Raw genomic sequence first — 27,488 nt, 5'->3', positions numbered from 1 at the left:
GCTTAAAAGAGGACCAGCGCTGAAACTTTAAGTATTTCTCTTAAATAAATGTACTTCTTTTATGAATAACACTGTACATTCTTACCCAGAGCATAAATGCACGCAGGATAACATAGGACAGGGAGCTAAACAGTTCTTATTTATAGAGCTCCCCCACCAATCTATAATTTATCATTTTTCTGTGCATTCTTGCCCCCTTCTCCCTTCAAATAGAAGTATATGAAGCAAGGTGAAGGTGCTTGCTGAGAGAGGGAGTGAATTGTGGGTGGTCTCTCCCTATGCTGCTCCCCGCCCCCAGCTACTTCTGCTCCCTCATTGTGCTTGCCATCGTCCTATTCATATAAAGCAGATTAAGAGTTGCTTTGTAATCTTGGAAATGTCTTGCTTGAGATATGAAGTAAGGCCTGGGTTTGATTCCTAACTCTGTCCACTAGCCGCTTGACTTAGACAAACTGCTTAACTTTGCTTAGTTTCAGTTTTCTCCGTTGTGAGATAGAGAAAATGAAAGAACCTACTTTATTGGGTTAGGATCAGATGAGGGAATGCATATTAGACTTAACACATTGCTGGTACTTAGCAAGATGCCAGTAAGGTCAGGTGCTTTTATCATTATTTTTTAAAAAGAGGCTCTATTTGTACTTCATTCTTTCTTTGATCTTACCTTTTAGGCTCCCTTGTTTCCTTTAGCTTGGTGACATTTTAAATGTGTCTGCTTAAATATGGCCCTGAGAGACACTCCTTAAGAGTCTACCCTTATAGGCCTGCTGTGTATTGCTTGGCTCTGGGGTGGAAAGGGAGAGTTGCCGTTGCTTCCAGCTAGGGGTGCTAACCTGCGTTGTTGTTGTTTTTTTTAGGGGGGTGGTGAGTGGGGGAAGGCGTTGCACGGAGTGAGGGGCTTATGTTGAATAACGAGGCACACTTCCTCCCAGTTACCATGTCATATTAGTCTCATCCTTAGGCAATGCAGTGTTCCCCTTGGGTAAATCCCTGGTAAAGGGAAATCTTGTTTTTCTTGCTAATGAGAAAATTTGTTGTAGATCATTTTGGAGATAAATAACTTGATGAATGAAATTTTAAGTTCTGTGTTTAAGCATTCAGCCACTTTACAGCTCATTTGTACCATGTTTGTGTGGTAGGGGAAGCATGGAATTTAATCTGAGTTGCTTTCTCCATGAAGAAGGGTGGAGAGTCATTGTTTGACCGAGTAACTATATTTTATGAAGAGGTACATTGTTATCATTTAATCAATTAATTCATCTAAATAACTCCAGTACTCCTTGAATTCTTGGTAAATATATATGCAGGTTTCTTCAAAACTGTGAAGAAAGTTAAAAGTAGTGAAAATTATCCTTCTAATTTGAAATTTGATAAATTTGATTATAACAAGTACTTGAATATTTATATGAAAGAGAACACTAATGGAGATTCTTGTAAAGAGTGACTAATAAGCAGAACTTAATGCATTTTTGCACACACACTCATTACATGATTACTTTTGAGTTCAATGTACCTTTCCCAATTATGTATTAATTATCATACATTATAATTAAATTTTTATATTTTTTGATTGGGCAAGGCACTTTGTAATTGTACATGTTGACAGTAGAGTCACCCTGACATTATAATGAGTATTGTGTTGAATAATCCACAAAGTAGAAAATTTACATGGTTATGTAAGACAGCTGTGTATGGAAGGAAAAACATCAATATTTGCTATATTTATATATTGACCATATTCAATAGTAAATTGGCAGGTAAGAGAGAAACTAAAGAATTTCCTTTTAATATAAATACAAATCAAAATGAGAAAAAACAAAAAATAATCTTTTTTCATTCTTATAGGTATTCATTATGTATGTAATTTTTACTTATAATTTAACTTCTTCTTAAATTTCAGATTGCATCATTATTTGCAGTATATGTTGTGGGATACATTGATGTATGCAAATTACGGAAGATCATTTATATACACATGGTAATGGTTTAAATTTTTTGTTTTTCAATTTACTTTGACCTTAAACTCCTCGTTACTATTTGTTATACACATGGTTGAAACTCATAATAGGATTCCATAACTAAAAAAAGTGTCATTCAAATATTGTGATATAATTAACAGACCATGTTTTAAAATAGGCCACCCAGAAAATTTTAATTTGGGTCATGTTATCTGGTTTGAGATTGTGCCTGACTTGCTACAAGTAAAAGAGAGAATCCGTGAGAGAGAAACATAGAATGGTGTATTATCCAGGAGCCTTCTGTTAAAATGAAGTGGAATGTTCATTTCTGAGCACCAACCATCCAGGCACGTGGGTTGTACCTGAGACTAGAACTACACAGATCCCAGCATCCATGTTAATCACATTCTGGGAGAATGGGGAATGCGAGAGCACAGAGGGTAAATAATGAACACAGTAAATGGGCAAAGTATATAGTATTAGAAGGTGACACAGGGGGCGCCTGGGTGGCTTGGTCGGTTAAGCGTCCGACTTCAGCTCAGGTCATGATCTCATGGTCCATGAGTTCAAGCCCCGCGTCGGGCTCTGTGCTGACAGCTCAGAGCCTGGAGCCTGTTTCAGATTCTGTGTCTTCCTCTCTCTCTGCTCCTCCCCTGTTCATGCTCTGTCTCTCTCTGTCTCAAAAATGAAAATAAACCTTAAAAAAAATAAAAAAAAAAAAATAGAAGGTGACACAGGACTGTAGAAAAAAAGCAAAGAACAAATCAAGGTACCTCAGGGCGATCAGGAGTGCCAGTCTTTTTTTTTTTTTTTTTTTAATTTAATTTAATTTTTAATATAATTTATTGTCAAATTGGCTTACATACAACACCCGGTGCTCATCCCAACAAGTGCCCTCCTCGATGCCCATCACCCATTTCCCCCTCTCCCCTACCCACCTCCCCCATCCACCCTCAGTTTGTTCTCTGTATTTAAGAGTCTCTTATGGTTTGCCTCCCTCCCTCTCTGTAAATTTTTTTTTTCCCTTCCCTTCCCTCATGGTATTCTGTTAAGTTTCTCAAGATCCACATATGAGTAAAAACATATGATATCTGTCCTTCTCTGACTGACTTATTTCACTCAGCATAATACCTTCCAGTTCCATCCACATTGCTGCAAATGGCCAGATTTCATTCTTTCTCATTGCCAAGTAGTATTCCATTGTATATATAAACCACATCTTCTTTAGCCATTCATCAGTTGATGGACATTTAGGCTCTTTCTGTAATTTGGCTATTGTTGAAAGTGCTGCTATAAACATTGGGGTACAAGTGCCCCTATGCATCAGCACTCCTGTATCCCTTGGGTAAATTCCTAGTAGTGCTATTGCTGGGTCATAGGGTAGTTCTCTATTTTTAATTTTTTCAGGAGTGCCAGTCTTAGGTGGTGGGAGATTAAGATATCAAGTAAGTAGTTAGGGCAGGTCTTTAGGGAGAAGAGGAGAGGAAAGCAAAGATTGGAAGGAGAGGGAGTTAGCTAAGTAGATGTCATGGAACAGTTAGAACAAAGGTCCTAAGGCGCTGGATGGTTTATTTTGATGAATGTTTATTCTTCAAGAGTATCTGTCATTGTCACTAATTTTTAAAATTTAATGTTTTCTTTTCCCTATAATTTTGATGTTATTATAATATGCCATTATTGTTTTTTATTCTCTATAAAAGGACATTATAATATATAGGGAAGTTTTGAGTACAGTTGTAAAATTAACAAGCATGAGCCCACCCTCTAACTGAAAAATAGAACCGTCATTACTTGGAAATCCTTGTGTGCCCTAGATACATCCCCCTCACTTCTCCTAGGGATAATCAGTCTCCTGACTTGTTAAATTATAACTAACTTGCTTTTCTTGGTGACTTTACCTTTTATGTATTCCTGAATAATATACCCTTTTTATTATAGGTTAGTATTGTTTTTAAGGTTTATAAAAATGGTATCTGTTTGTGAGACTTACATTTTTACTTAGGTTTCTGAGATTTTGATGTTACTGGAGTTCAGACATTTTCTTTGCTTTGCACTTTCCATTGTATAAACAAAGCACAATTTATTTACCCATTTTCTTGTTGAAAGACATTTAGGTTTTTTCCTCTTCTTTTTTCTTTTATGAATAATGCTGTATATTGTCACATGTACCTCCTGAGGCATATATATTAAGAATTTCTCTAGGGTATTTACCTAACAGTAGAACTCCTGGGTGGTAAATTATATACATGTTCAGCTTTTTAATTTAATCCTGTATTGTTTTTCAAAAATGATTAGACTACCTCAAACAGTAATGGATAATATATAGCTCATATTATTGTACACCCTTTTTTAATTTTGTCTTTCGGGTGAGTATAAAATGGTATCTTATGGCCTTAATTTGCATTTTCTCTGATTGTCAATAAAGCCAAAGATCTTTTCGTGTGTTTATGGGCCCTTTGTGCTTCCTTTTTTGTGACGTTCCTATTCAAATCTCTTACCACTTTCTCTCTTATGTCCAAGAGAAAATGGCATCTGTTTTATTCATTGCAGTATAATCCACCATTTTCATTATTTATTTTTATGCTTTTATGCTTAACTTGTTCCTGATTTGGCCAGCTACGTAAAGCTGGCTTCTTTGTCTTTCTAACGTGTCCTCAAGCTTTGAGCACCTCTTAAAAGAAATTAATAAAAGCTAAGTTTCATCAAATGCTTTTCTAAAGTGTCTGTCTAGATGATCCTGTGTATATTTCCCTTTAATATGTTACTGTGGTAAATTATATTAATTGATATTATACAGCAAGAAACCTTGCTTTTATGGACTAAATACAATTTTTATATATTACTGGATTCATTTTGCTCTTCATGAATTTTTTAAATCTCTTTTTTTTATCTCTTTTTAAATCTCTTCATGAATGGGATTAGACAGTAATTATCCTTTTGTTACACTTGCCTTTTTCCCCCCCCCCAAACTGTTTAATATCGTTTTTTGGTGTTTTTTGTTTTTTGTTTTTTGTTTTTTGTTTTTACATTGCAGCAAAAATCAGAATAATTGTGTAGGGGCACATGGGTGGCTCAGTCGGTTACATGTCCAACTCTTGATTTCCATTCAGGTCATGATCTCAAGTTCGTGTGATCGAGCCCTATGTCTGTCTCTGCTCTGACAGGGTGGAGCCTGCTTGGGATTCTTTCTCTGACCCTCCCCTGCTCGCTTTGTCTCTCTCTCTCTCAAAATAAATAAACATTTAAAAAAAATAATTAGCATTTAGAGTTGGTCAGTCACAGGGTCACACAGGTGACTATGGGTAAGGTGTTTGACTCAATTACAGTTAAAAAAGTACTAACATTACTCAGGTTTATTTGTAGTAGAACCTGTCTTGGGTGAATGGTATATGGTTTATGATGTGACTTACTAACTACGGAACTAGTTTCTTACTGTGAAATACCTTCTTTTGTTATCACTTTACAAGTTCCTAAATCCCTATAGTTATATAAAGGAAAATAAATAATTATTTCCAAACAGAAATTTTTTCCATTTTTTTATTGTGGTAAAATATACTTAATGTAACATTCACTATCTTAATCTTTTTAAGTGTACCCATCAGTGGTATTAAGTATATTCACATTGTTATGCACCCATTACCACCATCTCTCAAACTCTTTTCATCTTTCGAGATAGAATCTCTATACCCATTAAACAATAATTACCTATTCCCCTCCTTCCCCTCCAGCTCCTGGAAACCCCCATTCTGCTTTCTCTGTCTATGATTTTAACTGTGCCAGTTATTTTTTCTTAATGTGTTATTTTACTTAGCATGATGTGTTCAAGATCCATCCATGTTGATGCAAATGGAAGGATTTCCTTTTTTTATGGGTGAATAATTTTTGCATTGCGTATATATGTGTGTGTGTGTGTGTGTGTGTACGCACACACACACATCACAATTTCAATATCTATTTATTCATTGATGCAAACTTATTTTATTTCCATGTCTTGGCTCTTATGAATAAGGCTGCAGTGAATATGGGAGTACAGATACCTCTTTGAGATCCTGTTTTCATTTTCTTTCTTTGGGATTGCTGGATCATATGGTAGTTCTGCTTTTAATTTCCTAAGAAACCTCCATACTATCTTCCATAGTGACTGTACCAATTTACATTCCCACCAACAGAAAACAAGGGTTCCTTTTTTCCACATCCTCTTCAACACTTATCTCTTGTCTTTTTTATAATAGTCATTCTAACAGGTGTAAGGTGATGTTCATTGTGGTTTTGTTTTGCATTTACCTAATGATTAATGATGTTGAGCAACTTTTATATCTGTGGGCCATTTGTATGTTTTCCTTAGAAAAATGTCTGTTCAGGTCTTCTGCCCATATTTAATCAGATTATGTGGGCTTTTGGGTTTCTTTGACTATTGAGTTGTAAAAACTTACATATTTTGAATATTAACTTTGCTAGATGGTTTGCAAATATTTTCTCTCATTCTGTAAGTTGCTTTTTCATATTGTTGATCATTTCTTTTGCTATGCAGAAGCTTTTTAGGTTGATATAGTTTCGCTTGTTTATTTTGCTTTTGTTGCCTATGCTTTTGAACTTGTGCAGGACTGTTTGTGTCTCGATGGGTAGCTGCTGTTGAGGTAAGAGCTGAAATGGACTCAAATTAAGTCAATTTCCCATTGAAGAGTTCTCCTGGAAGTTGTAACTCTTAATAGACTCCCGAGTTCCAGAACAGTTCCATCAGACAGATTTGGCCAGTGCAGTTGTTATTTAGGTGAGCAGACCTGCTATTCTCCCAGAATGCTCCAGCCACACTTGATGGTTTTTTATATCAGATTTATTCTAGCCCCATAGAATTTAATTGTGAGTTGTCTCTACCTTTTCTTTCTGTGGTAGATTTTATTTAAGATTGGAAGGAATATTCCCTGAAAGTTTGGTGATATTGCCTATTAAACTATATGGACCTGTTGTTTTCTTTGTGGACAGATTTTAAATTACTGATCTAACTTGTTTCATGATAATAAGACAGTTTAGATTTCTTTCTTGAATAGTTTTTATAACTTTTGCATTGCTAGGAATTGTCCCATATCATCTAAGTTTTACAGTTCACTAACATAATGGGGCACCTGGGTAGCTCAGTCCGTTAAGCATCCTACTCTTGGTTTCAGCTCAGGTCATGATCTCATGGTTCATGGGGGCTCCTGCATCAGCACGGAGCCTGCTTGGAATTCTTTCTGTCCCTCTCTCACTGCTCCTCCCCTGCTTGCACTCGCTTGTGTGCTTTCTCTCTCTCAAAATAAATAAACTTAAAAAAAAAGTTCACTAACAAGTCATTCACAGTGTTGTCTTATTTTTTTTTAACCTACTAAAAATACAGATACTCAAAAAAAGACAAATACTAAATAATTCGTAATCTCTATTCTGCACCTTTTAAGTTCTTAATTTTCTTATTTTTTCAAATTTTCAAAATTTTTCCCTCAAATTTGAATTCACTGATGATTTTGAGCAATGAGTTGTTTGTCAAACATTTCCTGGGTTCTAAGGATAGAGCAGTGAAAAAAACAATAAAAAGAAAGAAACCCTTCCCTTCTAGAGCTGGTATTCTAAATTTTTTTTTTTAATTTTTATTTATTTTTGAGAGAGAGAGAGAGAGACAGAGCATGAACAGGGGAGGGGCAGAGAAAGGGAGACACAGAATCCGAAACAGGTTCCAGGCTCTGAGCTGTCAGCCCAGAGCCCAATGCGGGGCTTGAACTCACAAGCCATAAGATCATGACCTGAGCCAAAGTCGGATGCTTAACTGACAGAGCCACCCAGGCGCCCCTGGACCTTGTGTTCTAAAGTACAAAGAAAGCAAATATGTAAGATAAACAGTATGTTAATTCCAAAGGTATTAGGAAAAGAAAGCAGACAAAAAATGTGCTGAGTGTGTACTGGAGGTCAGAATTGAAAAGGGTGCAAAGATAAGGCCTCACTGAGAAGGTTACATAGAGATAGCTGAGGGAGTGGAGGTAGCGTCTGTTAGGTTAAGAGAGACAGCGGGTACGAAAGCTCTGAGATGGGGGTGTCCCCGGTATGTTCCTGCATGTCCAAGATGTGGCTGGATTGGAGTGAGATGGGAAAGGTAATGTGAAATGAGGTTCCAGGTGTTAGTGGGGAAGGCCCTAGAAGTTCCGTAGGTGTTTGTAAGGCCTTTGGCTTTCCCTTAAAGTGACAATCAAAGCTTTTGGAGGGTTTGAGCAGGAAGTGACCAGACTGGCTGCTGAGGTGGGAATGGATCGCAAATGTCTCTGCAGACCTTTAGGACCTCCTTTTTTAATACTGCCTTAATTTTTTTCTTGAATACCCTTGACATGGCCTTACCTGATTGTTGGTTATGAATCTGTTTATTCAAAGTGATGTTATTCTGCTAATTTTTGCCAGAATTGATTGGGAAAGTTTAGAATTAGTCTTAAATTTTAGCAGTTATGGGAAAAAGGTATTGTCATAAAATTTTGAGAATTTGGCTCCTTACCCATTTAGTAAGTGTATGTGAATAATGTACCATGAAAAGTTAAGTTCGTTCCAGGAATGTGAGAAAGGTTTGACATTAGAAATTATATTAATATAATTTATCACATCAATATATTTTTAGAAGATCACCAATATGATCTTTTCCTGTGATGCTATCAAGGTATTTAATAAAAGTCAATATCTATTTCTTATTTTAAGATCGTAATCAAATGAAAATAGATGGAAATTTCATTGAAATTAAAAAAAAATTTTTAATGTTTATTTATTTTTGACAGAGAGAGACAGAGCATGAGCGGGGGAGGGGCGGAGAGAGAGGGAGACACAGAATCCGAAGCAGGCTCCAGGCTCTGAGCTGTCAGCACAGAGCCCGACACGGGGCTCGAACTCACAAACCGCAAGATCATGACCTGAGCCAAAGTCGGTCGCTCAACCGACTGAGCCACCCAGGCGCCCCTTCATTGAAATTTTAAATATATACATATACTTCAAAAGCTAGTAGCATCACACAAAATGATGCATCAATAGAACTATTCCCATTAATGCCAGAAGCTTGACAGATAATGCCTATTGTCACTTTTATTATTTAATTTTGTTGAAAGAATATCAAACAATACAATTGATTAAAAAATAAGACTTTCAAAAATAAAGGGAAGACAAAGAAATATTATTTGCAGGTGATATGATTTTGAATACCTAAAAAAACCAAAGTTAATAAACTACTACTAGAAATAATAAAAGATTATATTCATTTCTGTATATTTACCATAATTTTTTTATGCAGTCAGAAAACATGATGAAAAAATATTCCTGATAGAATAGCAACAGAAATAATATACTTTGAAGTAAACTTAACATGCTGGATCTATATGAAGAAAATTTTATACTCTGCTAATGAATAAGTATAGGAACACTTAGAGAAATGGAAGCAATGTGGTATTTTTGGATCTAAAGATTCAACAGTTGACAGATTATAGCTATAAATATGTGATATATATTATTGAATAAAACAGTTCTAATAAAAATGTCAGTTTTGAAACTTAAGCTGATTCTAAAATTCGGATAGAAATTCATATATATGGCTCAAAAAGAAAACTTCTAGAAGAAAACATGGATTATTTTATTTTTAAAGCTTTTCTGATAATGGAAGACCTAAAGGAAATGAATGATAAATTTGATGATCATAAAAATTTGGAAAACAATCATAATACAGAAATGCCACAAAGATAAAAATGAACTGGGAAAAATATTTACAGTATGTTTGTTTGATAAGGAGAGATTTTTTTCATAATATATAAAGAGAGCTCTTAAAGAAAATAGCTGAAACCCAGTAGAAAAATGGGCAGTAGGAATAAGCAATTCAGACACACAGTAACAAAAACAACAAATAGAAGAAAAGATAGCGCATCTACCCAGTTTTAAAAGAATGGAAAAGTGAAATAATGAGGCAACATTTTTCTTATATTAGCTTGTCAAATAGGGGCATCTGGGTGGCTCCATCGGTTGACCGTCTGACTCTTGATTTCGGCTCAGGTCATGATCTCCTGGTTCATGAGTTTGAGCCCCGAGTTGGGCTCTGCACTGACAGCACGGAGACTGCTTGGGATTCTCTGTCTCCTTCTCTGCCTTTCCCCAGCTTGCATGCACACTCTCTGTCTCTGTCTCTGAATAAATAAACTTAAAAAAAAAAAAAAAAAGATCATTCTCTCTGAATAACTTAAAAACTTAAAAAAAAAAAGATTGTCAAACATTTAAAAGAATTGGCAGGAGTGTGTATCAGCAGGAGCTCTCATATCCCATTGATGGAGGGTAAATTGGTACAATACTTTTTATGGCAATAAAAATAAAATAATTTATCTCATGAGTGTTGGACATGTATATAAGATATACACCTAAGGATGCTTATCGTAACGGTGTTTGCAACAGGAAAAGCAAAATAGCAGCAAAATAAAGCTGGAAGGTACTTACCTGTTCAGCAGTAGTCCTAGGACTGTTCGGTAAATTATGGAACCACTTTAGAGTGGTGTACTTTTTTCAGTTATTCAATGGAATGAATTAGATTGGTTTGGATTCCTGGAAAGCTCTCGGAAACAAAGTCAGAGTAAAGCAAGCAGTAGCATAGCTTATGGGCCAAGTTTCCATTTGTGGTTTTTAAAAAATACAAACTGGAATTTGTACATGTGACTATGTGGAAGAATGCACAGGAAACTGTTGATGGTGGCGATCTTTTGGGTTTTGAAGTGTGGGATAGAACATGAGCTGCTTTCATTGTTCTCTTGTGAATGGTTTGAATTTCATCATGGGCATGTGCAATTTTAAGAATAAAAATCAGTGTTTTTTATGTGCATTAATTATATTTTTCTTGGATTTTTCCAGATTTCTCTTGCACTTTGTTTTGTTTTGATGTTTGGAAACTCAATGTTATTAACTTCTTATTATGCTTCCTCTTTGGTAATTATTTGGGTAAGTGCCTCTTAAGTATATGGCTGTTTTTGAAACTAATGACTGACCAGTTTTTTTAACCACTGGCTTGGGATTCATGAGTTATTTTCTATAAGAATCACCTGAGGTGTTTTAATGAATTCATCTATATGTGATAGAGTATTCCAGTACTCACTTTTCAAACAGGAAAGAAACAAAAGAGTTAATACTGGAAAACATAGCCCCTTGCCTCATACCTCTACTTTGCCCTTTCTCTTTCCTTGTCTTTTCTGTCACCTAAGTTTTGGTCCCAGGTTTCACTTGAGAAAGGTTTCACGCTTTCTTCTTGTTCTTGTTTCCTCCCCTCTTTGCAGTTTTTATCCTATTCCTACTCCACTCGCTGACCCCCCTTGCCTCCCTGTGGCACTTCGCAGTAGTCTCTCCTGGTTTTGCTGTGATCAGAGGTGTGGGGCCCTGGGTTCTCTTAGTTTTTTTTTTTTTTTTTTTTCCTGTTCTATTTGTGTGAAATATTTAGATAGTTTCAGTCAGGTGATGATTCAGTTGTATTTTGCTAAATCACTACTGAGAGCAGGTTTAGATTATTGGGAGACTGTCTGCTAGAATTGGAACAAATGGTGAAAGGTCGTCTAACTCCTTCTGCCACTTTTGGCAGGATGACCTTCTAAATATAAATCTTCCTAAATTTAAGGACTTCCAGAGGTGGGTATGCCTTTTTTATTCATGGATCTCACCATTATAATGTTTAGTGTACCTAAGAGGAAAAATATTATTCCTGTGTTTAAAAGTGCATGTGCTTTAGCATTAGGCTGCTTTCCTGAAGACAAAAGTGTATTGTACTCTCTTAATTGAAATATATTCTCTTTGAATAATTGTTTAAGTTACTCAGATTATTTTGGCTTTCTTGATTTCTAGAACTCATGAACAAATTGGGAACTTCCTATTTCTTTGCCCCATTTCACAAATAACACTTAAGATCCTTTCCCCCCAGAAATATGCCTCTTCCCACTCTGGACCACGCTACCCTTTTTCAGGTTGTGTGGCTCGAGTATACTTAGTTGCAGGTATAAGTAATTAGCATATGGTGATGCTGCGTTTTCAACAATGACAAAAAAAAATCATTAAGTGAGTTGCTGTAGTTTGAGATTAATGATAGTTCTTACAGTCAGTGAACTCTGTTTCTAATCAGGAAATGTTAACAGTGTACTCCGTTCTATATTTTACATGTGTGCACAGGCAAGTCCTGCTATCACTTATATTAAAGCACATGACTCTTGGTACTTGTATTCAGGTACCAATAAAATCTAACCTAAGTACATTTTACAGGAAACTTCAGTTCAGTCCAGGACCCACAGTGTGTCAGGTTTCCTTTTAGCTGCTTGACACTGAGGTGTGTCTTAGGTATGAATTAAGTGTATTTATGTATTTTTCCTATTTGGGTGTGTATAAAAATAAATGATGCCCACAGTTACAGAATATAGCATATTTATGCATATTCAACTATAAACACTCATTTCCTATTTTTATTTGTAGTTATCACTTTGAAACCTTAATCCTATCACCTGTTGTGTTCTCAGATATTCAGAAACTTCTGAAAAGATTTAATTTGGGTTCATGTGTTTATTTATGTTTTGATCTGTAGCCGTACTTTTGCCAAGTTACAAGTGCATTTAGCCCCCTATAGGTAATATACTTTGGGAGTCTATTCATGTCCAGGAGAGAGCAAAGATTTGATAGAGGAGAAGTATTTGGTTGGTCCACTAAAAACTCATTTGTAGTTTATTCTAAGAGTTGATAATATTTAACTTAAGTAAAATTTTATGACTATAAGATACTGTCTAAAATTCTGAAATTATTATATACTTTATATATGTTATTATACTCTATTATATATTATATTGATTCTTAGGTAAATCAGAGATGTAAAATCAGTTGTAGAAATGTATGGTAATTTGTTTTCAATTTTACAAAGTCACTAACTAACCTAATCTACTTTGGATAAAATAGGACTCTTGCTTAAAGTCATTGAACTTGTGGTAATGCTATATGGAACATTGACAATGTGCTGAGTTTTAGATTCTAGAGAGTCTTATTATAAGTGGTTTTTGGTGCTTGAATTTATGTATATAAGTATTAACTGCATGCTATGTTACTTTCTCCATGAAGGGTATACTGGAAATGAAACCACATTTCCTGAAAATGAATGTATCTGAACTTAGTTTATGGGTAAGAATCAATCTATTTGAATGTGTAACTTTTTCCTTCTCTAAAATGTATCTTTGATTTTATGTTTTACTTTTAAGGAAATTATCTATTTTTATGTAATGCAAGATATCTAACAGCTTTATGACATAATTAGGGCTCAATTTTAATGTGCCAAATTGCCGTTTTCATGTGGCAAGTTAAAATTAATATTGGATAAGTGAAGAATTCTAGTTTTACTTATTTTATCACCCATGTTTGTTTCAGGGGAGCAGTGCGTGTGTAGAAACTGTTAGTACAAAGGGAATTTAACTGTAATTCCGTATAAATCTCCTATAATTATTATAATGTTGATAATATTGTATGTATATATTCTTATTTTTGGTGATTTTGGAGTAGCATTCTTTAAGCTGCATTGTTTAGCATATTTTTTCTTGGGTATGGAGCTAGTTATTTCACAGCTGATTAAAGCATTTATATTTTTCTTCCTCCATTATATGCAAGGAATGGCTATCAGAAGCATCAATTTATTTTTGCTTTATTATGTTTTTCTTTTGTAGGTTATCCAAGGATGTTTTTGGTTATTTGGAACTGTCGTACTCAAGTATTTGACATCTAAAATCTTTGGCATTGCAGACGATGTAAGTGCATTTTTGCTTAAACTTGAAAGACTTTAAAAGAATCAGACAGGCTAAGAATGAATTACCTGAGTTATTAAAGTACCACTCTTTAAGCCAGATTCTAATGTGAAGTCTATTTACTTATTTTTTTAATCTATTTACTATAATAGAAAGTAAATGTGACTCTGTGTATAGTCTCTATTCTCCAATATTAATTTCTTGACACAATTCTGTTATTTTATCCTTCTGTATCATAAAGATTTTAAAATTTTAAAGCAAGAAAGCTCTAGAGTCCTAAGCTCAAATGTTAAGGTCCATATAGTCATTTTTCTCTGGTTTCTTCATAATTCCCCTTGGTAACACATCAGTATGCCATCTTCAGAGCCTCTGAATCTATAGACTGTATTATAGCCTCATTCCTCCCATCCCAGGTTTCCCAGTCAGTGCTTGTGAAAGGTTTATTTATAATTTATACCTAATTTATACCTAAATTATAGGTAATTTATAATTTATACCTAAATTATAGATAATTTAATCCAAGTGAGCCTTACTGAGAAGAGAAGGGTTTTTCTTGTCTGTTCTGTTTTGGTATCTGGGTAGGATGGAAATCTGCTTTATAACTTTAAGGATTCCTCCTTGCATAATTTTGCTTTGCCTATTTTATTTTGGTGTTTTAGTAAACACATTAATTAAAAAAGAAGCAACACAGCAACCAGCAAAAGTAAACCATGTATTTTTTTCTGTAATTTATTTTAACAGGCTGTCTTTCCTCTATCCATAATAGATTAAAGCTGTAGTTTTGACACTGGGTCTTGTGAAGTCCTGAGACTTCTAAGGCATCTTCCGTGGGCTCCACCTACTTCCCAATCATCCTGGAAGTCCCCCCGCTCCACCCAGTGCAGTTTAGCTTTAATTTCTTACACATTGGATAATTATATAGGTTTTCATTAGAACAAGGGAATTTTTTGCTTAAAAAAGATTGAACAATTGGGTTGTTCAGTGGATGATCTGCAAGCTGTGGAAAGACTTTTTAAAGTATAAAACTGGAGTCTAAAATTATCATTCAGTACGTATTCATTCATTCAATACGTGCCTGCTTTGTGCCTGGCAGTAGAATGCATCCTAGAGACACAAAACTGAGTAAGACACGGTCTAGTGTGAGGTGGAAACGATTTCTAGCAACTGTGATACAATGTGAGGAAGGCTGTGTTAAAAAAACAAGTACAGAAAGCTGCAGAAACATAGAGGAGGAGAGGGGAAGGCTCCTGCCTGAAGTCACCTGCGAAGAGGAGAGCTAAAAGGTGATCGAGTCAGTGAGGATGCAGAGAATGAGCAGGAAAGGAAAGAGCCCAAGTCCTGGGTGAACGGAATCTGTTTCCTCCCTGGGAGAAGACAAACCAGTTAAGGTATTGATTCAGGTTAAAGTGATGTCGTCATTGCTGTCACAGCCTGATGTTGTAGCAGGACCAAACCACAGTTATTTCCAAATCAGAAGTAATTTAATTGCAACTTTAATATTTCTAGGAATCTGTAACACCGATCAAGGACATCAGCTCATAAATTCTGAATTTTGACATTGGTCAGAGGAAGAGAATGGCAAGGTCCCATAGCTCTCAAGAAGCACTTTCATTCACCCCTTTCTATTAAGATAATTAGACACTCGCCTGTTCTTTAGGAGCCAAGTGAGCCAATTTCTCAGTACATCCTGCTTCTGTCACACTCTTCTTGGTAGAAGCTTGAGCTTGTCTACCAGGGAAGCTCAGTACTCAGTGACACAGTTTTCACTGGGAGCTGGTAACATAGGCACCCTCGGCCTGACACAATTCAAAGTTCCAGACTCCCAGAAGGAATGTAGGTGCTAAGGATAGGCCTGGGTTTGTACAATTTGGGCACAGTGAGCCACTGTTCATTCTCGCTTAGGGTGGAAGGAGCCATCTGAAATCTAAGTTCTCTGATGCCAGCCAGGTGCCAGCTTTGCAAGCAGGGTTTTCAAAAGATAGCAGTCAGGCCTACTATGTTAACTCTCACCTGAACATCAGGTCTGCCCCATCTTTTCCTATCTTCCATGACTTATTGGATCTTCCGTGAATCTGCATACCACTTCCCAGTTGGTGATAGGTTTGTGGAGAGCTTGGGCTCGAGGATCCCTGCCCGTGTGTGCAGCTTTCTAGTCCACCAGGGATGTGAGAACTTTTTTACCTCCTTGCTGGTTTTCTCATTTCCAGAATCTTTTTAAAATTTCTAGGTAGTCTTCCAGTCCACTGTTCACTGCACAAGTAATGAAATACTAGGCTGGCAAAGCTGTGAGCTTTCACCTTTCATTTCCTGCCATTCCATACTTTTGTTAATAGTGTCTCTGGGCATAGGCATTTTGCTGTCTGCCCCCAAACAAGTCAGGACCCTCCAGTAGCAAAGGTTCTGCTTTTCATGCTCAGCCCCAGCCTCGGGGACTATTGGTCCCACCAAGCGTGGTGCTGATCTGATGGCAGATGGGCCAGCCCAGGCAAGAATGCCGCAGACGCCTTCTACGTCCACTCAGAGTTCATCAGCTCTTGTATGAATGAGTGCTTCTCAGTTTGCTTGCCTTGTGGTCAGTTTCTAGAACCTGATATGGTTGTTTTTGGCAGTTTTGTCCAGTTTTATAGTTGTTATTGGGGAAAAGGATTTGTCAACTTCTCTGACATAGGAAGTACTCATTTCCATCGATTCTTAATTGTTCATTCAGTCTTGTGTTTCTCAGATAACCTCACTTGCTCACAATGTAGTATTCTTTCTGTATATTGGATTTGGATTTGGTTGTTAATATTTTTAAGGATTTTTGTCTATATTTATGAGAGAGATTAGTCTGTGGTTTTATTTTCTTACAATGTTTTTTTATCTGGCTTTGGTTTCAAGGTAATGATAGCTTCTCTATTTCAAAGAGAATTTATGTAGAATTGATATTATTTCTTTGCCTACAGTGTATGGTAGAATTTGACAGTGAAGCCTGCAGGGCCTGGACTTTTCTTCATGAGAGAATTTTCTACTACAAATGCACTTTTTTGAGGAAGTTATTGGTGGTTTATGTCTTTAGAGGAATCTTACCCATTTCATATGTGTCATCAAATGGATTGTATTTAAAAAAAAGTTTTTTTATGTTTATTTAATTTTTGAGAGAGAGAGAGAGAGACAACAGAATGTGAGTGGGGAGAGGGGCAAAGAGAGAGACACAGAATCTGAAGCAGGCCCCAGGCTCTGAGCTGTCTGCACAGAGCCTGACTCCAGACTCGAACCCATGAACCATGTGATCATGACCTGAGCTGAAGTCAGACGCTTAACTGACCGAGCCATCCAGGTGCCCCACGATTGTATTTTTTAGAAAAATTATTATAGCCTGGGGCACCTGAGTGGCTCAGTCGGTTAAGCATCCGACTTCAGCTCAGGTCATGACCTCACTGTGAGTTTGAGCCCCGCATCAGGCTCTGTGCTGACAACTCAGAGCCTGGAGCCTGCTTCAGATTCTTTGTGTGTGTCTCTCTCTCTGCCCCTTTCCCACTCGTGCTCTGTTTCTCTCTCCCTCTCTCTCTCTCTCTCTCTCTCAAAAATAATAAATAAAAAAGTTTAAAAAATTAAAAATTTATTACAGGATTCAATTAGTGAAAATTCTAATTATTTTTGCATGTATGTGAAATGGTTTTACATTCTTTTATTTATTCTTATTTGGATTCAGAGTCAATATTGTATTAGTCTCCTATAAAGAGCTGTTTTTTGAGGGGTTTTTTTGGGTGTGCTATTTTTCCTGTTTTCTATTTACTGTATTAATATTTTCAAAGTACCACCTTTTTTGAGTCCTCTGGTTTTGGTGAATTTCTCTTTGTCAACAAATTCCGTCATCCTCATTTCTTATTTCTTTGTGCTGTTCTGTTTTTCTAATGCTCGAGGGAAAGTGCTTGGCTCTTTTGTTTTCAACCTCTCTTTCTGATAAATGCATTTAAAGCTATACATTTCCCTGTAAGTAGTACTTTTTGTGTATCTTACAAATTAACTATTTAGTGTTCTTTTTAGCCTGAAGGTTATTAACTTTTATGCTATTTATGTTAGCTTCTAGCCAAAAGGATTTTTAAAGCCATTTCTAGTTAGCTGTTTTCCAGTTTTATTGCATTTACGATTAGAAAAAAATAATTTGTATTATATCAGTTCTTTAAAATATATTGTGGTATGGTATGTGAACATTTAAAAAAATTTTTACCATGTTCAAGGGTAGCATGTAGTCTCTCTTGTGAAGTTTGTATTCTCTGTGAGCATATTATTATTCAGGTGTTATGTTAACATTTGTTAACCTTCTATTTTAGTGAGAAATATTTATTTTAGTGAGAAATATTTCTATTTTAGTGAGAAATATTTAACATTTCCAATGAACACTGTCAACTTACCTATTTCTTCATCAATTTACCTATTCTTACCTATTTCTTCTTACCTATTTCTACATTCTTTTCAGCTCTTGATACACTTTGAATCTATACTGTTAACTGCACATATGTTCATGATACATATGACCTTGCTTTGCTGTTCATTTTACCAGCATATAAGGTCATTCTGTCTCTTTTCATGTATTTTTTGCTTGAATTCAGTTTTGTGAGATGTTACTATTGCTAACCTAGATTTCTTTGGTCCAGTTTATCTAATATATCTTGTTCTCCTCTTTTATTTTCAACCTTTCTATGTACTTTTGTGTTAAACATGTCTTTTGTAGACAATATATATTTGAATTTTCTTCCTAAAACCTAATTTGAGCATCTATCCTTTAATTTGTGAATTTAAGTTCTTTAAATATATGGCACTTACCATTATATTGGGACATTTCTTCCATTATATTTCAGCTTCCAACTATTTTACATGCTTTTTAGATTTTTCTCCTTTTCATTGGATAGACAGATTTCTTATGCTGTTTAAGGCACTGTATGTTCTTCCTGTTGATGTCTTAAACTTCTCAGCATGCATTTCCTCCCCAACAAAATAGAGTATTTTGGAATTTTTCAACACATTCCCACCACCCCTTATTTAGTTCCCCTCTCCTCCAATCTTCCTACTTCATTCATGTAGGTATCATTTAGGATTTTAGCTATTGTTTGTTTTACATAATTTCCCCCTTTTCTTTGGTCCTTACTCTTTTAGACAATAATGAATTGAAAATTTAGCCAACGTTTCCTCATTTGTTAAATGCAAATAATCCCACTTTCCTCACATGACTTTTGTGGGAAGCAGATGAGAGGAGGTACGTAAGAGCACTTGGTAACATGTAAAGAATTACACGGGTAAATTGATCGTCATGCAGAAGGTGGATTTTATTGCAAGGCCTGGCCATTTTTTTAAAGTTTATTTATTTATTTTGAGAGAGAGAGAGAGAGAAAGAGAGCAAAGAGAGAGACAGAATCTCAAGCAGGCTCCAAGCCATCAGCACAGAGCCCCACACGGGGCTTTAACTTACAAATTGTGAGATCATGACCGGAGCTGAAATCAACAGTCTAACCAACCAAGCCACCCAGGCACCCCTTTCAAAGAGTCTTTTCAATCCCCTTTTCAAAAATCAGAATGAATGTTTCCTCCTTTTCTTTCACTCCATTGCACTTTGTTCCTTATGATTGACAGATGTCTGTATGTGTTACCAAGCCCGCCCTCCCTAGAAGGCTCCAGAAAAGGAGATGGGTAGTGTATTTCATCAGGCTTAGCACACTGAGCAGGGAAAACCTAAGGATGAAAGCTCTGGTATGTTGATGGATCGTGGAAGGCAGGGTGTTGTTGGAGTTACCATTTGTCAGCAAAAGAAGGGAGAACCACGAAGTTGCAGCTCTTTAGCAGAAGCAAGCCTGGCATGGGGACAGCGAGCTCGCCAATGTAGTGAAAGCTATTTCTCAATGCTATTAAGATGAAAATGCACTATTACACCATATGGCGTAATCTAATGGTGCCTCACTTTATTCCTTCCTAGGCTCATATTGGCAACTTATTAACATCAAAATTCTTCAGTTACAAGGATTTTGATACTTTATTGTATACCTGTGCAGCAGAGTTTGACTTTATGGAAAAGGAGGTAAGATGTGATTTCTAGTTTTCCTTCCCCAGGTTCTGGTCCACTCATTTTTCATAAAGGGCGCTCCTGTTATCTCAGACTCTCCTCTGTGCTGTTACCTCACTTGGAAGGAAAAGGAAAGTGATGGTTTACAGGAAGATGTTCCTACTTACATTAGTACAGCACCCTGAAATGTATGGTCTTTTCTCACTTTGATAATTTGGAAGCATGCATTCAGACTAGCAATAGTTTTTTGAATGAGTAAACACAGAGGCATTTCAAGATGCCTCTTTTCAGGGACAACATTAATTCAGTGACGCTTCCGAGCTCTTACATTTCCATTCATTCAGTGGTTGTTTGTTGGAATAATCTCATTGCTTTGAAATATCGTTGAGTTTGAGTTTGTTCATTCCAACAGCATTTTTCTTTCTAAAACCGTATTCAGATGTTTAAAAGGAAATCAGACAGTAGTGTGGTGGATTGGGAGATCGAAGTCTGCAGTAGTATTCGATGTTGTTGAACACGCGACTCTCATTTTGTTCTCTCTCATAGCTTACTAGTTTCTAGTAGTGTGCTGCAAAAAGATATTGTGAGGACCAAATGAGATACAGAGGACAGTACTTTGATATTTTAATGATATTTTTTATAAAATATTATTTTGCAGTAATCAGTGAGCTGGTTTGGTTCAACAAACACATATATATGTGTCTTTTTTAACACCACCCATGCGGCCCCAATTTATTATGATAGTTTACTATCTGTGAAACATTTTCCTTCAGAGCTGTGTGTGTGTATATATTACACTGGTCAACGGTACTTTGTTGACACTTTCATTTTCCTCTTGCTCCCTACTGGGTTCCCTCTGTGTCCTGAGTTACACAGACCAGTGCATGATAGTGCCCCACACTGCAAAGTCCTTTCAACCAGACTTTCTGAATTGGGCATGTCCTGAAGATGTCCTCTTTACTCCAGTACCTACCAGTCTTCATTCCCAGGTTCTGGCAAGTTTTGACATATAATGGCTAATAAAAACTGTATGAGTGAATGTATTGAGCCCACTGAAAGAAAGGAAGGAAGAGTATCTGCAAGACATTAAAATACGTATTCACAGCAGCTCAAGACTCCTTTAAGCAAGCGGTAAAGGAAGTAGAAGGTAAACACCAGAAGACATTAGGACTTGGTGGAAGTCCTCTGACATTAGTTAGATACACATGCCGCTGTCACCTGAGAGTAAGAACCATCGGGTAGGTGATAGAAGAAATCGCTTATTGAGGCATAGCCTGGCTTCAGTTAATTTGAAGACAGTAGCAAAGCTGTTTCCAGCCTGCCATTCCTCATCTCCATGGGTGTCTTCACAGGGACCGTGCTGTAGAGACAGAGTACTGTGCCAGCTCGGAGAGTGCATCCATTGTTTGATACATCCATACGGTGGGGAAAAGGGAACAGTTTAACATAATGCATATGAGAATGATTAATAGATTTGTCTGCATGTAACTTAAAACATCTGACATTAAATATTGCAAAAACTAAAAGGCAAATGACTAAGTGGGATGATTTTTGCCATAAATACGACAAGTGAAACTAGGGATTAAGGTAGTGAGTATAGGAGATTGTCCAAATCAAGAAAAAATTTCAGAGGACTTGGGGTGCCTGAGTGGCTCAGTCGGTTAAGCATCTACCTCTTGATTCCAGCTCAGGTCGTGATCTCACGGTTGGTGAGATCGATCCTGCATCAGGCTCTGTGCTGGAGCGTTGAGCACAGAACCTGCTTGGAATTCTCTCTCACCTCTCTCTCTGCCCCTCCACCCGCTCTCAAAATAAATAAATAAACATTAAAAAAAAATTTACCGAGGACTCTTACCCTTCCCCATCACAAAGAATACATCCCCACTCCCACACACCTATGCAGAAATAGGTGAAAGGTGGGAACAGACAACCCATTGGGGAGGAAATGCTGACAACTGATTAAAATGTGAAATTGGTTGTTTCCTTATTATTTGTTTGTTTGCTTGTTTATTTTGAGCGAGGGGGAGAGGCAATGAGAGAGGGAGAGAGAGGATCCCAAGCAGACTCCACACTGCCAGCACAAAGCCTGATCGATGCAGGGCTCAAACTTATAAATCCTGAGATCATGACCTGAGCCAAGATCAAGAGTCAGACACTTAACTGACTGAGCCGCCCAGGCTTTCTTTAAATTGGTTCTTTATTTTCTCTGCATTTTTTAGTTTTTACAATGAGCGTATATAACTTTTATGCTTAGACTAAATCCAACAATTCATAGAAGTATTAAAAGAACTTGTAATTCTGATATTGCACACACATGCTCACCTCTCTCCCTGTGTGGTTGTTTCCCTTGCATTTGTTCTTCTCCATACACTCTGGTGGATCTTTTGGTATTGAGGAAATTGTATGATTTTGTTTCCTTTGTATTAATACTTTCATATATCCACTCCAGTCCCTTCTGTTGGTTTCCTACTGAGAAGTATATTGAACTTAGTTTCTTCTTGCCTGGCCACTACTCCCCCCCATTTCTATTGTAATACTATAATCAGTGACGTTATTTTACTTCCCATGTACTCTCCCCTCTGACCCCTGTTTTAAGAGATCCATTGTATCTGAATTGTCTACACATGTAACCACTCATGCTACTCTGTCACAGTTATATCTGTTATATCTGTGACATCCTTGTCATAGTTCTGTAGGTTGGTGTTTTTAACACTGTGTGTTCTGGCATTGAAGCCTCTCCTGCCATTTCTCTATTGTGTGAAGCTTGCTCTCCAACGGATTCCTCAGGAAGGGCCATAGGAACAGTAATCCCTGAGTTTTTACGTGGTCGAATATTCTATCAGTGGCTTATTTTATAAGTGAAATTCTGGCTAGATTCAAAATCTTTGGCTCATGTATTTTTCCTTGAGTGTCTTTTTAAAAATATTTATTTATTTATTTTGAGAAAAAAGAGAGAGAGAGAGAGAGAGAGAGAGAGAGAGAGAGAGAGAGAGATACCCAAACAGGCTCCATGCTGTCAGTGGGGAGCCTGACTTGGGGTCTGGACTCATGAACTGTGAGATCATGACCTGACCCAAAATGAAGAGTCAGACGCTTAACTGACTGAACCACCCAAGTGCCCCTAAAAAATACTTTTAAAACAAAGTTTTTGAATGTATTTTTAAAATTGTTTGAATTCTTCGTTAAATTGTTAAATACTTTTAACACAGTTTTGACACATTGCCTTTTTAAGGTAAACACCTGTATTTCACACCTTTTCTTATATTTATCGTTAATTGTTGATAGCAAATGTCTAAATTTTAAATGATAAAATAGTTTTGGTTATATGATTTTTGCCTAGACATAGGTCTAGACAAAGACATGATGTAAAATTTACAAATTAGAAATAAGTATATTTTAAAATATTAAGTACTATGCTTGTAAATAGTAAAATAAAACCATAAAAAATCTTTTAATGGGACTTCTAACTGAAGTATGCATTTTGGGTTAATAAATTATCAAAATTACTTTCTAATACAGAATAACAAGTGAGAAAATTGGACTAATGAGAGGGAAAATCAGAAAATACTACTTTGTAAAATTAAAATGTATCAGTGTTTTTAATATGATTAAAGCTAGATTTCTCTTGATAAACATATTTGGGAAAATGTACATTATTTAACTCAATAATATAGTATTATTTTTGTTAAGGTAAATGTTGGTGGTAAGCAAATCAATTGCAATTTAGAAATTTCAAGCCCAGAATTGTTTAAAAGTGTGACTTCAAATGATTGAAATATATATAGGATTGCAGTGTGTAAGGCTTTGGTATTAAATGTTTCTGTAGCTTTTTCTCTGTTATTAAGAAAATGCAAAAATGTTTTTATTTCTCCTGTAAACATTGGTCATTACTGTGTGTGTGTGTGTGTGTGTGTGTGTGTGTGTGTGTGTGTGTGTGTCTGTCTTAGTGTGTCTTAGGATCATGGTTACGATTTTTATCCCCCACCAAATGTACAGGAAATGCTCATGCTGTTTAAAGTTAGAGTCCTGCTGACCTTAGGCAAATGTTAAGTTGAGTTCTGTAGTTGGAAAAGCTGTGTACAAAAAGTGAACAGTAATCTTCCTAGTCACATTTTATACTTACCAGTGTTCGTGTTTTCAACTCAGCATTTTAGGGATGTTTGTTTCTATGGAAATGCATCTTCATTTTTACGATGGGAGTCAATGGGTATATTGGACTGATGCTCATGTTTCTCTGCTTATACTTTTTGAAATGAAATTTTGTCTGAAAATAGTTTCCTCTAACAAAACATCTCTTTGAATTGCAGACTCCTCTGAGGTATACAAAGACACTGCTGCTTCCGGTTGTTCTGGTTGTGTTTATTGCAATCGTTAGAAAGGTATGTTGATTTGATTACTTAAGAGCTCTTTTTTATAATAAAACACTTTGTTGTTTCTATCCTAGTAGTTAAGTAAACTAGGTTACATGTTAATATGACACAATACATCATATGGATTTGTTGAAACGTTTTCTGTATTAATTACAGCCCTTGATGAACATTATAAACCTTAAAAATATTCTATCTGCCAGCATAAAATAGACATAGGAAAAGGATGGCTCGGGTTTTGATGGTCATGCATTTTGAAAGACATGATCAGAGAGACCATATTGACCCAGATACAGTTATTTTTGTCTTTGTAAGTTACTACTGACTGACTTTTAACTTTATGTAATATTTTCTAAAATATTTAATGTATGCCTTTCTAAGTCATTTGTGCAGTTCTCACTAACTCCTGGATTGAGTTTATTATTATTGATCAAAAGGAAAAAATAGAATACTAACAGTGTATTACCAACATCGATAAAATTGTTAGACTTCCAACTTGGCTTTGATAATGAAATTCTAAGCCCAGATTTAAATCAGGTCATGGAAGTTCCAATCTTTAGCAAAGAGCAGGTGTGATACTCTCTTTTTTCTTGTAAGAGTTGATGAATTCTGTAATTGCAAGTGTTTTAAGAGAATAAATAAAGATTAATCTATTATCAAAAAACAGATGATAGATCCTAAAAGTTTTCTGATTTGTAGTTAGTGATTTCTGGGTTAACAGAATATCGTGTATTTGTAGAATATTCTGTACTATGGTTATTGTTCACATTATATATTTGTACTCTCCCCAGCCATATCACGTGTGTTATTTCACCTGCTTATTTGACAGCTCTGTACGGTACACAGATATTGCCCCCATTTTGACAGATGCAGAATTAGAAGATCATAGAAGTTGTTACCAGCCTCACATCATGTCCATAAAAAAGCAAGGAAGGAATAAGAATCAGACTCTGCACCTTTCCCTCCTTCTTGGGTGTAGTGTAGCATTCAGCTTTGTAGTTGCACAAGCTTTTCAAATCTAATGAGTTTGTGGTCAGTTTCTGCTATATGCCCCGCTCTGTGCTTCCTTTGCACTTTTGCATACTTCGTGTAGGTGTGCACCTAGTAGGTAAATCAGAAAGTACCAATGTTGGCAATCCAGAATCCATTAAAAAGGCAGTAACCTGGATGGCTAGAGATGACAAAAGCAATTATATCAGGTTAAAAAAGCTGAGATGTTTGATTTAAAGAAGAAGGATTCATTTGGACAAAAGATAATTATTTTCAAATATTTAAAGCCTACCCCTTGGAAATACGATTACACTCATTCTGGCTCCTTAGAATTATGGCCAATTCTACGAGGTTGGACTTTGGACCAGAATTGATCTGGACTGACAAAGTGTTGTAGATTCAAGCAGCAGTTGGGTGGTTCTTCCAAGGGCTAGATTAAAACGTGTGAGCAGTGTCCAAGAGGGCATCCATACTGGGGATAGGATTTCAGATTAGATGACCTTCCCTGGCTGCTAACTGTGCAAACCCAGTGTTTAGTTAGTTGTGCTTATCAGTCTCTGAGGCAGTTGTCCGGGTATATGGGGTATATGTGCATGATTAAGAAGAGGCATTGCTAGTGACCTTGGCATGGTGGAGTTCACTGAATGTGGACTGGAAGCCAGAAGGTCAGGTTTCACGACCTATGAATGCTTCCTAGTTGTTGTCCACCTTCCAGGAGATCATCTAATCCATCTGAGCCCATTGCTCATGTACGAAATGAAGATAAGAAAATCTATTTGAACAGGGTTGTTGGGTATTAGATATATGATCAAGTACTGTACAAATGTAAGATTAGGTTGTTGTAGTTATTATTTCCCGAGTCATCTCTTATCCCTATACTTATATTTTTAAGTAGAGTTTGAAAATTTAGAAGATACTTTAGTTACAATTTTGTTTTTCCCAAAACAACTCTTATTCAGTGTTAAAAAATCTATTTGCAGATTATTAGTGACATGTGGGGTGTCTTAACTAAACAACAGACACAAATGAGGTAAGTATGCTATTAATCATTTTGTTACATTATCTATTAAATAGATATCTACAAGGTATTAATTTTATAATTCATGTGGTGTGGTACACTCAACATTTGATCATGGATGTTTTCGATTGTTGTCATTCCCCTTCTTTGCTTTTCTCATGATCCCCTGTCCATGCAGAGCTCAGTACATTACTTATTCATACCTCAGATTCCATCCATACAATCTGATATTAGGCCTACACATAATCTGTACTTGAAGGACACAGCTTTGTGCTTCAGTTTATCAGGGAAAATAAATTATTCTGTTGTTGGTTTTAGGACCAATGGACTGGACTGCCTTTTGAGAGAAGAGCAGGGAAATAGAAAATTGATTCCCTACTTTACTTTTTACACAAAATAAATTCCAGATGGAGCAGAGATTTAAATGTAGGAAAAAACCCAAAACCCCAATATTAAGCAAGAGATTATTTTAGGACTCTTAGGATGAGAGAGGCCTTGTTAAGTATGACATAAAACCTGTACGCTAAAAGGAAAGACTGAAAAGTCTGACCAGATAAATATTTTGGTTTGATGAGATACTTGTAAGCATTGTTCAGAGAAAAAGACAAATTGGGTACAATAGTCACAATATATGACAAAGGACAAATGACTCATGTATAAAGGACTTCTGTGAATTAACAGGAAAAATGCTAAAACCCTATTGGAAAATGAGTGAAGTACACAAAAGAGGCAATTGAGAGAAAAATAAATTCTCACTTTCCCTTTTCCCACCACACTCATGTCCCCTGAACCTCCTTGCTGCTCTGTAACCTTGGCCATTGCTTCCTGCCCGGCAGTTTTGCACTGTTTGTACCCCAAGGCTGTAATTGTGCCTCTGCTCCCCACAGCTTGGCTCTGCATGTGGCCAATTCCTTTAATTCTTGTTTAAATGTTACCTCCTTCAAGAAGCCTTTCCTGACCATCACTTCCCTGTAGATTCCTTGTCTCCTGGCTTGTTATTCTTCATCATCATGTGCCCTTATCTTCCTCTCTCCGTGTTTATCACCATTTATACTTGAACATCTCCTATGGCACTGCCATTCTCCCCCACATCTCTCTTCTCTGATCACGGTGTCTTTGTACTTAGCCCATTAAGGACTACTTCCTACTATAGGGTTATGCACTATCTTTCTCTTTGCCTCAAGTGCTCTTCCTGAGGGTTGCTCAACCTCAAACTCTCTGCTTCTTCAGGCCTTGCTCAAATGTCACTCAGTGACCCCATTGATTGCTATACGCCTTCCCCATCACCCCCTGCATCTTTTGCCCTGTTTTCGCTCTCTCCACGGTACTTCTCAC

The 27,488-nt window shown here is 36.4% G+C and overlaps 1 protein-coding gene across 6 annotated transcripts in view; it reads left to right on the top strand.

Annotated features, from left to right (window-relative positions):
• DPY19L1 (dpy-19 like C-mannosyltransferase 1) overlaps positions 1–27,488 on the top strand; it is a 96,559-nt gene that overhangs the window by 54,002 nt on the left and 15,069 nt on the right. For all 6 annotated transcript variants that reach the window (XM_042921917.1, XM_042921893.1, XM_042921909.1 and 3 more), the window contains 7 exons: positions 1,898–1,975; positions 10,839–10,925; positions 13,068–13,127; positions 13,664–13,744; positions 19,692–19,793; positions 24,086–24,157; positions 26,116–26,165. In XM_042921917.1, coding sequence (XP_042777851.1) covers positions 1,898–1,975; positions 10,839–10,925; positions 13,068–13,127; positions 13,664–13,744; positions 19,692–19,793; positions 24,086–24,157; positions 26,116–26,165 — 530 coding nt within the window. The remainder of the gene's footprint in view (positions 1–1,897; positions 1,976–10,838; positions 10,926–13,067; positions 13,128–13,663; positions 13,745–19,691; positions 19,794–24,085; positions 24,158–26,115; positions 26,166–27,488) is intronic.

The sequence above is a fragment of the Panthera leo genome, chromosome A2 (genome assembly GCF_018350215.1).
Source record: "Panthera leo isolate Ple1 chromosome A2, P.leo_Ple1_pat1.1, whole genome shotgun sequence".
Lineage (NCBI taxonomy): Eukaryota > Metazoa > Chordata > Mammalia > Carnivora > Felidae > Panthera > Panthera leo.
The sequence above is the reverse complement of the archived record's forward strand: the minus strand, read 5'-3'. Positions and strand labels throughout refer to the sequence as shown.